The sequence below is a fragment of the Condylostylus longicornis genome, unplaced genomic scaffold (genome assembly GCF_029603195.1).
Source record: "Condylostylus longicornis isolate FDR11 unplaced genomic scaffold, ASM2960319v2 ptg000072l, whole genome shotgun sequence".
NCBI classification, from domain to species: Eukaryota; Metazoa; Arthropoda; class Insecta; order Diptera; family Dolichopodidae; genus Condylostylus; species Condylostylus longicornis.
In genome coordinates, this window is record NW_026578040.1 from 1864411 (window position 1) to 1883835 (window position 19425).

The following is a 19425-nucleotide window of genomic DNA, read 5'->3' on the forward strand; positions in this document are numbered from 1 at the left end:
AATCACTTAATCTAATTTATTTAAGTTCAAGTAATAAAAGATTGTTACTCCTTGCTTCTTCTGAAATCTCAAAACTTGGGTTTTTCCACTCATATTATGCTTTTTTGTGTCTTTTGAAATACATACATTTATACAAAATTATATCCCGAAGAGGAAAATTTAACTGAATTTCATTGATTAAATACATAAAAAAATAAGGGATTCCATAGAATAAGAAAGGATTTCGTCGGGTCGAATTTCAACGAAAATTCTTTGTGCAATGGAAAATTTTTAGAGAGATATAGACTGAAATGATTTTAATGAAAATTTATTTCTGAGATTACTTTGAATATGAAATGGAGTGTTACAATTTCTTTTGGGATATCAAAATTCGAAAATTAATCTAATAAACCATTTTATATTTTGACCATATCCAAGCAAATCACCAATAGATTTTCTTGAAATTTAACATTTAAGTTCTGTTTGCTAAAGACTTAAAAAAAAATCCTTACTAATATGCAAATTTACATTTTTGTACAAGAGACAAGAAGTGTACAAACCGTTAATGTTAAAAATTTTTTCTCCAAAATTTGATTTAAAATATTTGACAATAAATTATTGCATAAAGTTGGGTCAAACCAATGGTTTGTATTATAGCACTTTTCCCTCCGACAAGTAAAAATACTGCTTTTAAAAACAATCTATGTATACTTCCTACACTATTAAAATTATTTTCATTCATATGCGAAACTATTTCTAGGATTGCATATATTTAGGATGAACGATTTATGCAGTCTTTGAAATAAAGCAAAAATTAATATAAAGAGGGGTTAATATAATGCTCGATTTTAAGGTTCAATTGTGTGAGTTACGAAAAATAATTATATTTTTTAATGTCATTGAATTTACCGTTAGCTTTTTGCGTTTATAGAAATTTGTTCAAAAATTCAAATTTTACAAATTTCAAGAGGCGATAACTTGAGAGGAGGTGGAGATGGAAACAAATTTTTCTAAGTAAATGAACTATTTGTTAATGTCTAAAAGCCCCTAAAATTTTAAGCTTCTACAGGCTGGGGTCTAGAAGGAAAACGAAATCAAAAATTTGAAAAAAAAGGCTTTAGATAACGGTAAATTTGAACGGCCATTTTGTCATTTTTAGGGTTTTGGGTGGTATAACTTAGGGTTAGAGGGAGGAGATAGGTAGAAGTTTTGTAAACAGACACAAAGACAATAAGGTGTCCTTATTTGAATTCGATGTGGTTTAAAGTCAATCAATTCACCAATGTAAACTTGAAAAAAAATTTCATTAAAATCGCTTCAGCTTAAAGAGTGATACAAAAATGCTGTGGTACATGAAAGTAAAAGCAGGCCATCTACCAAAACGCAAAATTTTCTCGTCAAGTTTGTACTCTACTAACACTAAGAATTTCGATAAACATATTTGATATACATAGTTAGAAACAACCATATTTGATATAGTTAGAATCTAGTTTTGTTTTGCATTTTTATAAGCAAAACAGTGGTATTCCTATAATGTCGATATTAAAAAAAAAACAAATAAAATCTCAATGAAAAAACCATCTTCTGCTGTAAAAGTCAAGTTGACATCTATGATTTTGACGTCCACAGTTTCTTAATGGCTCTCTGACATGGCAAAGGTTTTTCAATCGAAAACTTAACATTTAAAATTTACTGCGGTGAAAGTGCCTTTCTAATTATATATATTAGAGTCGGCAAAGCAAATTAAATGATTCTATATAGAAATATTAAACTATTTATTTTTAAGTGAATTGTAAATGGTCCCGTACTGTCTGGTGTTGTCTAAGCTTACAATATCACAGTTTTGAGTCCTTAGTATTGAATGATAAAATATGAAAACAAATAATATTTTTTATTCAAATTTTCTTTTTATTTATTTTTGTTCAAACAAATTAACGAAACAACATTATGAAAATAAAGAAACAACATAACTATTTTGATGCTATGCAATTGGTTTGCTTTTCTGTTCTTTTCCTTCTTTTTTTGTGATTTCTTTTGCAATTTTATATTTCTTTTTTGTGATTTTTTACAAAAAAAAAAACTTTCCATTTCAATTAAAAAAATTTTTATTTTTTTTTTGTATTTTGAAAATTTTTTAAGTAATGCTTTTCAAAAAGCAAAGATTCAAAACAAAATTTAAAGGAAACAGAAGGCAACACGAAAAATAAAAAATTAAAATTGAAAATTACAAAAATTTTACAATTATAATTTTAACAGTTACTTTAATTTTTTTTTAATTTAATAATTTTAATATTTTTTTTATATTTTTTTGTTTTGTTTTTTTTTTTTAACTTATCAAAGGATAATAACCTACTAACACTAATATAAAAAGCTTTTATTTTTTTAATATTTAAAATTTTGTTGATTTTGTTTTTGTTTTTTATTCTTTTTCTTATGATTTTTCTTCGGTATTTTGTTTTTGATTTCCTTATTCTGCCATTTTTTTTTTGTGTAGTAAATCTTCATTTTGTTTTTAAATTTTTTTTTTTGTATTTTTGATATCTTTTTTTATTTTCAATAACTTATTTAATGTTTCTATTGTATATGTATATGATAATGTATAATAATATGTGTGTATATACATATGTAATATATATTTTTATGTACATAAATGTGTAATTATTATTATGTACTTTCAGCAAATATTTTTTTTCTTTTTTGTTATAATTTTTGTTTTCTTCATAATGAAAAATGTCTTCTATGTTTGTATTTTTTATATGTATATGTATGCATATGTATATTATGTAATAATAATGATAATAATAATATTTTAATAATAATAATAAAATTTTCTTAATTTATGAAATTTTTTATTAAATTTTGTGAGTGATAATTTTTCTCATTTTCTTAAATTTTAATTTTAAGGTTGTTTTTTTTAATATTATTTTCTTTTTAATTTTTTTTATTTTATTTTTTTTTTTAAATACTGTATTGTCTTTTGATCATGTATTTTATTTTATTTCTTCTCCTAGATCTAATTTTTTCATTTTGTTCTCAGAAATTTGTTCGTTTTTTACTTTTAATTAGTGACCCCTGTTGCCTTCATACAAAAAGAATTATATTGTATAATCGTATAGTTGATTGATAGTTGATGAAAATAAAAACAATTATATTGAAATTGAAGTAGATAATAACATGCACCCAGGAATACTCATTTTATAAAAGGCATTGATAAAGATAGAAGATAGACTGATAATGATAAAAAGGTCTATAATATGTAAGTACTCGTATGTCAAATATGGAATGCTTACTTTCTTATACGTACTTGTGTTATTTATTGAAAAAAAAAAAAAATATTTTTGCCGTTTTTGGTTTTTTTTTGTGAAGTACTAAATTTTAAAACGGTCAACTCAAAAGATTTTGTTGCAAGCGATGGAAAGAGGGAGGGGGGGGGGGAGTGGATCCCAATGCCCAATAAACAGTACAAATGTTAAGTGATTTGTTCGTTTTCTCACGTTGTATAAAATTGTATTGTAAGTTAAATTTTTGAAATTATTTTATCAAAAAATAAAAAAACCCAAAAAAGTAAAATTTTTGAAAAAATTAGATTAAATGAACGAACGGAATTAAAATCACTGATAATTCTGAACATTTTGAGTTTATATTACAAATTCATTTTATGAATAGCAACTACATTGTAGGGTCAACTAGAGTTTAAGTATTTTTTTTTTAAATTGTTATTATGACAGTTATGATTCTTTAAATATATATTTGTTTTATATATACATAATTTTATAAATATATAATGATATATAATAATAGTGACTTTAAAATATTTTAAAAACCAATTTCCTAGACATTATTTTATATAGGTAATATTTTTGTTTAGTGCCATAACGATTTTCTAATGAAAAATATTTTTATTTTAACTCACTTTTTCCTCTGATTTAATTTCTATTTTTTTTTTTATTTAATTTCATTAATTTTTGTTTAAGTATAAAGCTTACATAAAATTTTTAAATGTATTTGATTTTATCTCATTTTTTTTATCTTCACTTTTTTTTTGTAAAAATTATTTTTAGTATTTTACCTCAGAATTTAGCAAAAATACTTTCTTTTCCGTTAATATTAATTGTTATTTTTTCCACTTCTACTAACGTATGAAATTTGTTTTTTATAGGCTAATAATAAATTCTTTTATAACATGTGATGACTTTTCAAAGTATGACAATAATAATTATTTAAAAAGATGAAAAAATATTTTTTATATGAAAAAAAAAAAAATTTTTTTTGTTATTTTAGAAGAACACAATCTTTGCTTTTCTTTTAAGAAATATTTGGCGTAAATTTAAATGTAATTTATTAACATTAATTAAAATTGAATTTTATATAGAAAATAAATCTCTTTTAGTTTTCAATCAAGAGCTTAGAATTAAATTAGATTTTTAAATTCTAAATAATTCAATTTTTATTCCGTCAATATTTAGTTACTATTATTTGAATAATTTTCGAAATAATGGGTGGGAGAGCAAAACAACATGACTTTGGAAAAATTAAATTAAAACTTAAAAATTAACTTAGAAAGCTAAACCAAAAAATTCCTTTAAAAATAAATTGTAATAATTTTTTAACTAGCATGAGGTGTATAATTTGATAGTTTTTTATATGTTGTTTATAAAATTAATAAGCAATATTCATGTTATTAAAGTTTACCATAATTGATACAATCAAATTGATTGCAAAAAGTGTTTTAAGGACTTCCTTTCTTGACTTGAAGAGTTAAAGCATATATTTTTTATATTTTTTTGGAAACCGGATTTATTTTATAAATAAACGTTTCAATTTCTAAATTTTATGAGATTATCACCTAAACATCTAATAGGACATTATCTAATAAGGACAATTATAAATGCATGTAAGTGTTCTATAATATATAACTGCTAGAAGTTGCAGTACTAATATTCATGATAAGGCCCATAACAACAAAACGATTGTATAGATTGTAGATTGAATATCAGATTATAAAATATCAAAGAGACAGCTATACATATATATATAATTAATTAAAATCAAATTCTTTTATAATTTCAATTCAAAAAAGAAAATTTAAATAATTATTCCACAAAATAATAAATTACATTTAAATTCAATTTTTTTATTTTTTTTTATACATTATGATTGTTAATATAATATATAGTGTTTTGTAATTTTAATTATGAATATTATAACTATATAATAAAAGAAAAATATATTATATTTCATATCATAATAAGAATATCACAAAAAAAAAAAAAACTTAATTTTAATTGATTTTATTTATTTATACGCATGTTTACATTGTATTTAATAAGGATATATGGATAAATTATACATCCTTTGTCTGAATTATCAACATTTTCATTGATTTTCATTTTTATTTTTATATGATAACATTTTTTTTAAAATAAGACATAATAAATCAAAACATTAATAAAATAATATTTACTTATATGTATGTATATTGTGTATGTATGTACTTATATGAAAATGTTTATTTTATTAATGACTTTCCTATATAGTGATGATAAAATCTGAATAACCTATTATAATCATATACGTAATACATATGTGAAAAAAAAACACAGCAAACAATAATTAAATAATATTTTTTTATAATTAAGTAATAATTTGATATTATATAATAAAACAACAATTTATAATGAAATTTATTAATATTATTAAAAAAAATTTAACAAAAATTATAAAATGTGAAGTTTGTAAAAAAAACATTTACTGTCTTTTCTGTCGCTTAGCTACATAAAGAGTTAAGAAAAACGAATATATTAAAAAAAAAAAAAGAAAAAATAATTTTTAAATTTTATAAAAGTATTCCAAATGTCCTTAATTTCCTTAAATAGTCTTTGAAAGATTTACATTTTAAATCTTTCTAAATATTATTTAAATACTTAATTAAAAATGAAAGATAGATTTTTTATTTCTTAATGCTCTCGTTATATAATTATTTATATTTATATTATACAATTGTATTTTCAATATAAATTTTATTTTATTATAAAGATAATGCACTTTTGTTTAAGGAAAAAAACTTCTTTTATTTTATTAATTTTTTATATATTTTTCTTTATTTTTTTAGATTCTTTTTAAGAAACTTTATGATTTTGTGTTTTTTTTTCTTTTAACTTAGTAATTAAATTTTATTTAATTATTATTTACATAATTTGTAAATATCTTTTTTTTATATATAAAATAAAGTTAAGAGAAGAAAAATCGGAAGTCAAATTTATATTTAATTCCTTAAAAACATTTTTAAAATTACAAAAGCACTAAAAATTTCAATTTTGATAAAAAAAAAATATTTTTTTTTTTTTATTTTTAAATATTTTCTCAATTATTTTAAAATACTTTTGTTTTTTAATTTAAATGATTTATTTTGTTTAACTAAATGAAAAAATTTTTGTCTTCGTGATAAAATTTTTGAATACTTTTTTTTAATATTAATTTAATTGATAAATTTATATGTAATATAAATGAATTTCCTTAATTTTGATTTTTTTAATAATTTAAATTGATTTTTATATTTAGTTGATTTTTTAAAATAATAATGAATTTCAAACTTTTTCCTAATTATATTTATTAAAATAAATAAAAAGTAAACATATTATCTAAAAATATAATTATATATTTAAATATATATGTATATATGTATATTATGTAAACATACATTTATATTTATAAATTTTTTTTTTAAATTTTTTAATTTTTTTTACTTTCCCATCTCTTTTTGTTTTGCTTCTAATATTTGTTTTTTTTTTGTTTTATTCTAAATTTTTAATTTAAAGGAAGCACACAAACTTATATAAATAATAAACTTCCTGTACGTATTTATTCTTTTGTTTTTTTGTTTTGTTTATGTAGTTTTTTTAATGTTTGCTTAAAAGTTTTAAATTCTACAAAATTTAAATGTAGACATTTATAGAAGGAGTTCGAAGAGGAAATTAATGACATTATAAATTTAGAGAAATATTTAGAGAAAACAAGAAAATAGAAAAATTTAATTTACTATTTTGTATTTTTTTTTTTTCATTTTTATAGATACAATGAATACAATGTATATTTTATTTACTTACAAATATTTATTATGATTTATATAAGAATTTTTATATACTTTATTTGGATATGTAAGTAGCTATATCGAATAAATTACTGTATTTTTTTTTAAGTTGAAATATTAAAAGAAGAGCTTGATGTGACCATTATGTTTTAATTACGCTGTGACCATTGAAAATAAGAAAGCAAAATAATTAGACGAAAACTTTAAATTTTTTTATATATGGAAAATAAAAGTCAAAATACTCTGAGCTATACTAAGATTATATTCCACACATTTAGAAAGAACATTTAATAATCATGAAGTTTTATTAAAAAGTTTGAAAAAGCAATACTATAACACTATTTTCATGTTAATTAAGCAAGAACTTACTGAAAGAACTATTCGAAATATTCACTTGAATCATAGATTTATTTTCTTTGCTTTATTTCTTTCTTAATAGACAAAAACGGGTACTGTAACTATTAATTTTTTTTAATTGCTGGCGTCATATTGACAGTTAAAAAAATACTTACACTTACAATCTGTAAGTTTTTAAAATATTTATTCGGTTAATTTGATTTTTAATTAGAAAACTTATGAAATTATATATACTCGTGTGTATGTAAATAAAATTATTGATTAGATTACAACGTTCCGATGTGAAAATCATTTTTCTTAAATTATAATTTTTTTTTACTTTAAAGACTTTAAATAATATTTAAGCTGTACAAAAACTATATTTGTACAAAATATTAACTTAAAATTTCAATTTTGATTTTTTGGGTTAACAAAGAGTCCAATATACTTTTTATGTAATTAACAATCGAAATTAAAGTCCCTGAACTGAAATTTTGCCAATACAAAATTAAGGAAACGAAAACATTAAACAAAACACAGAAATTAATTTTTATATTTATTTTTTCAAATTTAATGAATTTAGTTATACATTTAGTGTCAGCGTACTATGTATTTCTAAAATTTAGAATTATTTTAAAATAATTTCGAAAAAAAAAAAAATTATTTTTTTATATTTAATGAGTAGCTTGTTTATTTAAATTGATGTTTCCTAGTAATAGGCAGAACATTGACGCATAATATTTTAATAAATTAAATTTAATTAAATAATTTTTAGTTGTATCTTGTCAATTTTTAATTTATCAACTCATTAAATATGATAAATTATGCTTTATGTATATTTATATCTTATGAGTACGAAAGCTTGCAGATTCTGATTTCATATTGTTATTTTGACAGTTTAAGAAAAGAAAGAATATAGAGAATATTTTTCATAAAAATTTTAATACTCATAAAATTTCTACAGAGAGAAATCTATTTTTGCCTGAAGTACTATCAAATTTCGAATTAAGTTTGAAATTAATACATTTAGAAAGAACTTCCTAAAGAAGGAATGGTCACAAACGTGCTTTTTAATTGCAGTTTTAATGGTAATAAACTGTATAACTATAACTATAATAATTCCAATATTAAAATTTTTTGAATCTAAAAGATTTTTTTGAATAATTATTGAAAATAAGATTATAACAATTATATTATGTAATAAATTTATAATTATTTTTAAATTCTTTAATTTTAAATTAAATAAATTCCTTTTTAATTATTGAAAGCTTTTCTTAATTTAATTTCTCTCTTCTTCATTTCTTTTATAAATTATTATACTGACTTATTTTTTCAAAATTTTTCCAATTTTCTAAATAAAGCCTTATGTATTCCTATATAAAAAAATTTTCTACATAATTTTAATGAAAAATTTTTAATATTAATGAAGAGTTTTTACATAGCGAATATATGAATTTTTCTTTAATAGTGTTCATTACTTGTGTAATTGTGGAGTTTAAAGAATAACTTAAATTTTTTTATGTTTTTTTTGTATATTTTTAATTTTGTATTTTGATTTTAATATATATTTTTCTTTTTAATATTTTGATATGAAAAAATGTCTTTTGAAAAAAATTTTATTTTTTAAATTTTAAACTTTTCTTATTTATTTTTTTTTGTTCTACTTCTTTGTGTATTATTACGAAAGTAGTGAGAATTCTACTGGCTAAAAGTGCACTTTTTCATGTTTTTTTTAATTTTTAATATTTTTTTTCTTTATTTATAAATACATGTACAAATATTTTTTTTTGGTTTTTTTTAAGTACAAATAGGGGTGTTTCTAGAAAAAAAACCTTATGTTAAAAAAAAAAAGAAAATGTTTTATTTCTCAAATTTGTAGTTTAGTTTTACTGTTTTTTATTTTGATAGAAAAAATATGAAATAATTCCGATTTTTTTTTGCATTACTTGCAGTTTTGATTTTTCTTAAATTCCAAATTAAAAAAAAATACATATTTTACTTTCTATTCATATGTAGGATCAACCCATTCAATTTTAGCCCAATTTGGTAAATCAGTTTCATATTCCCAGCCAGGTCCCTAATATTTCAATAAAAGAAATAAAGTAATTTTAATACAGACTATTAAAAAATTCTGGAAGAAGTTAAGAAACAATTTATTTAAAATTCCTAATGGTTTACCTTATATTTCCAAGCATGTAAATACATAACCAAATCTTGTGGTTTTGGATCCCTATATCTTACTTTACATTCATAACAATGTTTATCTGTTGTCATTTTGTCTGGATTAAAAGTTAAATCAGGTGATTCATGTCCAGTTTGTGTAGCAACTGTTACCTATCGAAAATAATGAATTTTTTTTTTCAAAATTTTCTTTGAAATTTTATTTACTTATCATTTTAAAAAAAAACTAATAAGCTTTATTAATACGAGCCAATTTTCATTACTTACCTTGACTTTTGACTGTAAGGCTAATGATGGTGTATTTGAATTTTGATTACAACAATTTCCTCCTAAGTTTGTCTGATTACTTATAATTGATGTAGATATTGTATTGGTGCCTGTTGAAATTAATGTTCCAATGGAATTTGATGTTGTCGTTATGACTCCTGTAGATGATGTTGTTGGTGTTGTTGAATTATTAATACCTGTTGTTATTACTTTTGATTGAATATGATTATTATTGTTATTTTGACTACTATGATGATTATGGTTATGATGACTATTCATATTGCCTTGTATTGTATCATGTGGACTTTCACTTCTTATTGATACTGGTCTAGGGCTTTCTGAACATGGCGATGATTCTCTTGATACACTTTCAGATTCATCATCACTAATTGTATTACCTAAATTTGTGAAAAGAAAAAATAATATTGAATTAAAATTTATTTAGATTGAGTTTTTAGTATTAAATTATTAAATTAAAACATATAAGTATATACGAGTATATATAAATTTACCTTTAACGCAACCACCAAGACTGTCATCGGGATCATTACGAATTGATTTAAATAACGATAATTCTGAATCACCATCAATTCCTAACCAATTTTCAGCATTATGAATATTAATTAAATCTTTAACTAATTGTTCATCTGATTTTCCACCAATATCACCACCTCTACCTTTATTCGGTCCAAAAACTTCATGATTATATAATGGATCATTAACAACAGGATAGCCTTCATGTACAAAAAATAATAGAAGCCAAAAAAAGAAAATATATAAAAATTATAAATGAAAAATTACCATTCTAGAACGTTTACTTATATTGTACACACAATTCTACATATACATGAATATACATATATATACATAATCATATACTCTATACATACATCGATGAAATTACTGTAAATAATAGAAAAGTTTTTTTCAGGACATTAATCTTTATAAAAGGACATTTCCTTTTTCGGGTTCCAATTCTATTTCTTAGTTGAATGGTTTAATACAATACCAAATTAAATTATGTATGTATGTATGTGCTTGTTCGTATGTATAAACATATGAAATATGAAAGTATATATGTGTTTATGTACTTATGCATATTTACATAATATTATTATTTAATATGTGTGTATATGTAGTTGATAAAGAAAAAGGATTTGTATCAATTAAATACAAAACCAAAACAGAACATTAAGGTCATTTCATTGCCCATATACACACATTATATAAAATGGTATGTTTTTGGTGAAAAATTAACAATATAAAAACAAAAGAAAAAACAAGACAAGCAAATAAAACTTTACTTTTTACAACATTATACAAAAAAAAAAAAACAAGAATAGTTACCCAAATATTGCAAATGTACACGTATTTGATGCATTCTTCCTGTTAGCGGTTTACATAAAACCACACTCGTCTTACCATTGTATCCTAATTTCTGAAAGGATGTGGTACATTCTTTTCCTTTAGGCGAAACTTTACAAACACCAATTTTGTAGCTTACAACTTCAATCGGCTCTTTGCATTCTATAGTACCGCTATAATATAAATTTTAGAAATAAAAAAAACAGGAAAAAGTTAGAAATTTAAATTAGTAAAAAATGAAAATTTAAGGACGCAAATACACATTAATAGTTTACTGTTAATTTCCAACTGTATTTGTAAATTTGTTATGTGAAAAAAATTTTCCTTTGTTAAAATTCTATTTAAACCTTAAGTTTAAAAGAAAACAATACCCACGATAAGTGAAGAAACTTCAAAGGCTTTAAAATTTATAAAAGTTGTTTTAAATCAAAAATTAAAGCGTTCAAAAAATTTTATAATCAATGTGTTTTAGTGAGCTAAGCACTTGACTGTCGCAAATTGAAATAATAAGTTTCTTAAAGATTTTCCAAAAAAATTGCTTTGAATACTTAAAGTTTTTACAGTCTAAATTGTTTTTCCCAATTGTTTTTGTAAAATATTCTATTTCATTAAACTCGGTATCCTGTACTGTTTTTTCTTTTTGAAAAAAAATTCAACTATTTATACAATAAAACAGAGCACCCTAGTAAATTACTTATAAAATCACACAAATAAATATAGATCTAAAGTTTGTTTAACTTAAAGAACAAATAAAAATGTGTTATTGAATAAGTCAAGTTGAGATTAGAAAAATATTTTTAGGTGATCCTTCCAATATTAAGTATATGTATACTTACTCTGGAAATTCGCCATCTACTCTGCAAATGTATTCTTTTCGCACTTGTCGATTTCTTATTTGATGTTCCATTTGCCTAGCTTTTTTTGGACTACGACCAAATAAAAGAAGACCAGAAGTTAAGCGATCCAAGCGATGTATTGTTCTCAAATTTTTCAAATTATATTCCTTAGCTAGGATAAAAACTACAGTGTTGTGACGATATCGACCACATGGGTGAACCTGGTTTGTTGTTTTCAGTGTTAATGAATTTTGGTTTTGTTTTGTTCCACCATTTTTCATTTGATATAGGTAGGAGTGTTTTTTTTTTTTAGATTTTGTTGTAATTTTATTCATTGTTAATTTTGGCAGGAGAATAAAAATATGTAGACACAAAAGATAGAATAGAAAAAAAAAGAATAATTTAAATAAAATGATCTGGTAAATAAACTCAAGATTAACCTGTAGTTTTTATTTTTCTGATAATTAACGTTTATATAAAAAGAAATGATAAAAAAAAGAAAAAATTGGACATATTTTTTTTATCGTTCGTTCGTTTTATTTTTTTATTTTAAAACTAATTAAATACCAAATATTTTACCAAAGAAGATTTTGAAAAGCCCTTTTTAATTGAAAATATATATATATATACTTTATTAAAAAAAAAACAAAGGCAAAATGTGAACATTTTCTCGCGCATCATCTTTCCAAACGTCCTTAGAGAGATGATCCTTACTTCATACCGTACATACAAATGAAGCCTAAAAAATATTCATTTATTTTTATTTAATACTTTTTTTTTCTTTTAAAATTGTTTTTTTTTATTTACAGAAAAAAAAATTTACTGTACCGCATATCATATTTTCTGTCCTTTTCTCTAGGATCTAATTATATCTTTGCATAAGGGAGCGTAACTTTCAAATTTCTTTAATATTCTGTTTTTATCCTTTTATTTTTTATTTAATTGTTTTATTTTTATTTTATAATATTTCTACATCATAGAATAGCAGAATTATCCTTAAGTGTATTAAATTACAATTTTAATTAAACATTTCACAAAGATTTTCTCTATGCCCAAAAAGAAAATTTTTACGTCATGGATTTTAAAATTAGTTCATTCTTTTTTTTCTTAATAAAAAAAAAATTATTTCTAATAAGGGTTTTTTAGGTTTTTCTCTTAATTTTCATTATAAAAAAATCCTGGAAGACAAAACATATTATATAAAATACACTAAATTATTTTAACCGAACAATTATTCAAAGATTAACCGTAGATCCTTTTTATATATAGCCATCAAGTTATGTAATGGTTTATTTTAATATAATATATTAAAGCACACATTGTTATTTATATAAAATTATAGCAAATAAAAAAACACACACACATATATATATATATTAATAATAAAAAAAATATAATTTATTTAAAAACTAAAGAATTAAGAGGAAAAAAAAGAGAAAAAAACCTGAAAAATTACTAAAATAAGTTTTGTTTTTAAAAACCTAGAATTCTTTGAAATGGATTTCATATTCAAGATATAATATACTTGTACATATGTACATATATTACCAATGTATTTAAAATTTTAAAAGTATGTTTGTATGCATAGTTGTTAGTCCAAAGCAAAACGTCTTCAAGCACAAATTTTCATTTTGCTGGCAATTTTAAAAGAGAGAATAGCGCAAATAAATTTTGATTTAAATCAAAGGTTTGTAAAGTAGCACCGCTCCTTGATCAAGTTAAAATACTCATTCAAGTGGATAAAAAATAATCGTTTTCTTAAAATATTCTCATTAATGTATGAAAATTACATTAGGAGAAAAATTTATTGCATACATTTTGGATTAAAAACGTTATCTTTGAATTCGAGATTCAGTTACAAATGACTTATCATTAGTTTCTGAGTTTTGTAGAAATATTTTAAAAGCTTAGTCGGAAATACAGGAATCTGAAATTTATAATTCTCCCTATTTTAAGTGGAAAATGAAAGAAGTAGAAAAAAAATTATTCCGATGATGCAAACCACTTATTAATTTTAGCAAATGTTGCAATCTTAAATTTTTGTAGCAACAGCATTAAAATCACTTAATATGTTTTAAAAATATTTTGTTTTTCGATTTTATCTTAAATACACTTTGGACGTTTTGACTTTTTCGACACACCTTCACAATAAGAAAAGTCGTATATGTGTATGTACAATATATTTTTTTGTATGTAATTTATTTAAGCTTTAATTTCAAAACATTTATTTTAAAGACTGTAGGTTTTGTTCTATTTCATGTTTTTTAGTTTAGTTATACGAGTATGTTGAATGGAAATTTATTTGATTGTTTTAATAGTAAGAAACAACAAAAAATAAATAATATCATTTTGAATGTCTGACTAAAGCAACACATACATAAATCTTTTCTCTTCTAAAATTATAAAGTTAAATAAAACAAATGCGTACATAAACATATAATGTATATGTATATTTAAGTAGCGTACGAAAGTATATACATTTGTTTGTAAAGAAAAAACTATCAGGAAGAAAAATTCAACAAAAATAATAACAAAAAAGCACAAACAATTAAGGAAAAGTTTAAAAACTTAAAATTATAAAAACAATAAAGAAAGCGTTTTAAATACATACACAATATGTTTTTGAAGAAAGAGTGCTATAGTTTGATGATGGTGAAATAAACCTGCTTGTATATGTTTGTAAGAACTGTATATTTCCATGTTGTTAACACAATCATGTTTTGTAATCGAAGAAATGAGTCCGCTAACAATTTTCTTTCGTGTATAATAAAGAAAATTAAAATTTTGAAAAAAAAAGAAAATTAACAATATGTTGAAATAAGAAATTTCTTCTCTTTTATACCCCTATTAAAATATTGTTACCTATACGTCATTATAAAATGAGTGGCTTTTATTCAGTGTTTGCAAACGTTCATAACACGTGCGCCTTGAACCACAAATGAAAATTTTAAAAACTATGCAAAAAATTGCAAAAATTAACAAATAATTTAAAAACGGGGCATATTACAATTTTTAAATACAAATGGTAATTGTACCCAAAAGCTAAAAAAAAATCACAATCAAATTAATGATTTATTGAAAGTCATTGGAAGCCATTATATTTTTCCCAATATGTTATAGTATTTTTATAATGTACCTATGAATATATCCATTAGTGTTATATACCAATCGTTAGGCTTAATTTGAGCCCCAATCAAATTTCATTTACATAAAAAATTTTCTCTAAGATTTTTGTTATCACAGTTTTATTTTATTTCGAAAACGATAACAAAATAAAAGCAATAGTCGCAAAAGAAAAATTTTTCAAAATTATTTAAGGATAAAATTTATTTTCTTTGACTTATGATTATTGTTTAAATGTACATACAAAATGTGTATGATGTACAGAATATGAAAATGATGTGGTTTCAACCATAGACGGCTTTCATAAATTTTGTTTTGCTTTTCATCAGAAACATTATTCAATAATGAAAAATCTTGTTATGCAAATTTTTAATTTTCAAAATATTTTTTTATTAAATTTAATAACTATGGAGGTAATATAAGTAATTAAAATTCTTATAAGAAAGTGAAGTTGCCTATATGATAAGAGCAAGATTAGAATGCAAGATATAAAGAATAAAATAATGGCATGATTTCACATACTTAGACTGTAAGAATAACATTTTACAATACAATGGATTGCCTGTACATTTATAAAAAAAACTATGAAAATTTAATTTTTTCTGTACAATGAACCTCTGTTTAATAATGATAAATTATAAGCGGAGAGAGGAGCAAAGCATTAAAGTTCATAATATTATATTCCAATAGGAAGCGTTTTAGAATAAAAAAGTAATAAATTTCATAGGAATCATTTTTTGTTTACTTATGTTTTTTATGATTTTTTTAGATATATATATTTGAGAGTATAAAAAAAAAGAAGTTTAAGTGTGAGTGAGTATAGCATAAAAGATTGAATATTAAATTTGTTGAAAAGATTATTTTTATTGCAAATTTATGGACTCTAACCAAAACTTGATATTAAAAATGCTTTTACATATAGTAAGCTTTTATTTTTTTGGGATCAGTTTGCCTTTTTAATTTATACATATACCTACATATTTTTTTTGGAAATAATATTTTTCAAAAATTCTTTTGGGCCTTATTTTAATACAAAGTCTATAATAATCGGATTTGATTAGATTGTTTGTTTAAGAAATTAATCTACTTATGCATACAAAGGAGAAAAATATTTTTGGGAGTTTTATTTCATTATAGGTACGTATATTTAAATTTATATAAGCCTTATTACAAAATTATAAACCTGTATATTAATTATGTAAGTTTTTTCTATATTTCTGACGTTATTTAATTATTTTAATTATTCAAAAATAGAATTATATAATGAATATAATAATATTAAAATGTCGGAATGGATAATTGAATTTTATAGTTTTAAAAATTTTTAATTATTTGATAAGATTTATATATTTTTATATGATCTTTCAATTATTTTCTGGTTCCCATTTGTTCCTTTCACAACTGATAGATGAATAAATTTTTTAACTTGCCTATTTCGAAGAAATTTAAGTTTTATTTTAATTTAGTTTTTAGTTTATTTGAAACAAAATCCTAGAAATTTAAAGGAAAATTGGATTAACATAAAAATATTAAAATTAAGTAAAATGAAACATTAAAAATAAAAATAAAATTTAGAAAAATTAAAAGCTTATTTTATAATAAAATCTGATTTGAAAAATTTGTAGCTCCATATTCTTTGCAAAATTGTCAACGTCAAACAATTCGGAACTGATCCTTCTAAAAAGCGATTGAAAACCATTAAGATACGAGTATAAATTTTATTTTTCTTGGGTTTTCTTGAGAATCTTGAATCTTTTATAAACCCAATCCTTACATATTTATTCCCAGAATTACACACAGCAACGAAAGTCATCATACACCATTACTTTTTTAAATATGTATGCGTTTTTTTCATGCTTTCAAGAAAATTTTTTTTTCATTTTTATTTTTGATTTTTTTATCAAGTTTTGGATATCTTCCATAGAAAGTTTTGAAATAGAAAAAGAATAAGAAGAAAAAGAAGAAGGAGAAAGAATCACATAGACAATATAAAAAGGACAAAATACAAAATTATCATTAAATGTTAAGGCCAAAAAAAAAACATGGATAATACATATTTGTGGTTGAATTCAGGTTGATAGTTTCCTTTTTCACAATAGCAAAAAATAAAGAAAAATTTCTGGAGTTTTTAATGCAACAAAATGTAACCATATTATTATATGTGTGTGTAACAATACAGTATTAATTCCAATACAGCTTACTCACCGGAATAGAGCATGGTTTGTCCAGGACAACTAATTCGCTGTCTATATAAACTATTTTGATGGGATGTGCTAAAACTGGCGTTTCATGCCTTTTTATTTTTTTGTTTGTTTGATTTTTGTTTTGGTTTTTGTGCGGTGTTGCGTTTGATTGTTTTGTTTTTTTAAATTTTTTTATTAATTGTCACAATGTTTTTCATAATTTATGAAGCATAAATTTAATTTTTTTTTGTATATGTTTTTTAATTTTTTCAAAATTTTTTTTTTGATTTTTCAAATTTGTTAAATTTTTTTTTGTATTTTTAAATAAATGAAATGTTGATTTTTTCGGTTTCAATATTTTTTTTTCAACCAAATTTTGTTTGTTTTTTGAAGCGCAATTTAATTTTTTTTTATTAACAAAAAATTTTTGTATGTTTTGCATGTAAAATTGAAAAAAATCAAGGTTGCCAGTTGGTATACATCGGTTACAATAAAAAAAAAAGTAAAGTAAAAAATAAAAATAAAAAAAATATATATAAAAAAATCAGTTTTAGTGATTTTTAAACTTTTTTGTTTTTTTTATAACTTTTTTCGAACTTTTTGATTTCTTATAACATTATAAAATTTAGTGTTGAAATATTTAAGAAGAAAAAAAAATTAAAAATAAAATAAATAAAAGGTTTTAAGAAATTAATAAATTTATACAAAATTATAAGTACAATATAAAATCTAAATTGATAGTTTTCTATAAAAATACAGAAGCAAAAATACTTAAAAATTTTATTTTATTATTATTAGTATATAAGAATAAAGAAAACAAATTTCTACTTTAAAAATCTCTACTAATTTTGTACAAAATTGAACTATTTTTTTCTGTGTAATAAACAGAACTATACAATTTCGTTATGTGGTTCGTTTTGGTTACAATTTGGTAAGTTTAGCAGAATTTTTTATCTGAATCGTTACTTTATTAAAAAAATGAATATGTATTATAATAATTAATTATTATTTTTATATGAAAAAGACAATATTAATTATTATAAGTGGATCTACAACTAATTTAATTTTCTTTATATGTATATACAAGAAGAACCATTCGTAAATTATAGAGGCAACCATTTGTTTGGTGTGACATTAAATTTATCTTTGTTTAATTAATCAGGAGTACTTGCATCCGTTCTATCATTAAGAAGTATTAATATAAAGAATACAATATTCTTTCGTTCAACTTTAAAAATAGCTTACAAATTATGCGAAAATATTAGTCAACCCCGCCTTGCATAATTTTTACCCAAAAAAATGAAAAGTAAGGAAAATCGATAACAATAAATATAGTTCCTTACATTTTTTTATCGTCTACAAAACCCCCAAAGTTAATATCGAAAAAATGTATATTTTGAATATTTTAAGAATTATTACATGCATTTGCAATTTTAATATTTAATAGGATTATTCGAATGTTTGCATTCAAACTGCAGTGGTTTATAATTATTGATAAGAAAGACTCTTGAAAGACTCTTGTGTTATTGAGCTCTTGTGTGTTTATGAAATTCGTCAAAAACTTTTAATGAAATTTGGAATATAACTAGTTTTCTTTACATTTATTGTTGCTAAAGGAGTAATATAAATTCAATAAAATATGCTATGGCATATTTTGGAAACGCAATCTTACAACAAATTTTAAAAACAATGAAGTTGTCTTCATAAAATATTAGTCTTAACTCAAATTATTACACAATTTTATACAGAAGAATACACAATTTTATACGTTATACGTGCATATATTTTTTAATAAGAATTTTTCTATTCTGTCAACTAATATTATTTGAAATTCATATTCTATTTATAAAGTTAAATATGTGCACTCTTTATGATTTTTAGCACTTTTCTGAAAAAATTTTCAAAAAAAGTGCTTATTATTTTCACTCTATCCGTACGTCCATTCGTCCGTTTGTCCACGTGTCTGTTTACAAGAATTCTACATACTTAAAGAAAGCTTAAATTTCATATGTACATAGATTACTAGAAATTTACTAGAAATTTATTTCTGTAGAAGAAAATTTTC

At 21.8% G+C, this 19425-nt stretch overlaps 1 protein-coding gene across 1 annotated transcript in view; it reads right to left on the bottom strand.

Annotated features, from left to right (window-relative positions):
* Nucleotides 1–8966: 8966 nt before the first annotated feature.
* LOC129612365 (pseudouridylate synthase RPUSD2-like) overlaps nt 8967–19425 on the bottom strand; it is a 34891-nt gene continuing 24432 nt past the window's right edge. Inside the window, exons 6-11 of the mRNA XM_055525924.1 lie at nt 12055–12275; nt 11201–11391; nt 10366–10587; nt 9854–10251; nt 9584–9739; nt 8967–9482 (exon numbers count right to left, since the gene is read on the bottom strand). Of these exons, the coding sequence (XP_055381899.1) occupies nt 9408–9482; nt 9584–9739; nt 9854–10251; nt 10366–10587; nt 11201–11391; nt 12055–12275 (1263 nt within the window). The 3' untranslated portion in view covers nt 8967–9407. The remainder of the gene's footprint in view (nt 9483–9583; nt 9740–9853; nt 10252–10365; nt 10588–11200; nt 11392–12054; nt 12276–19425) is intronic.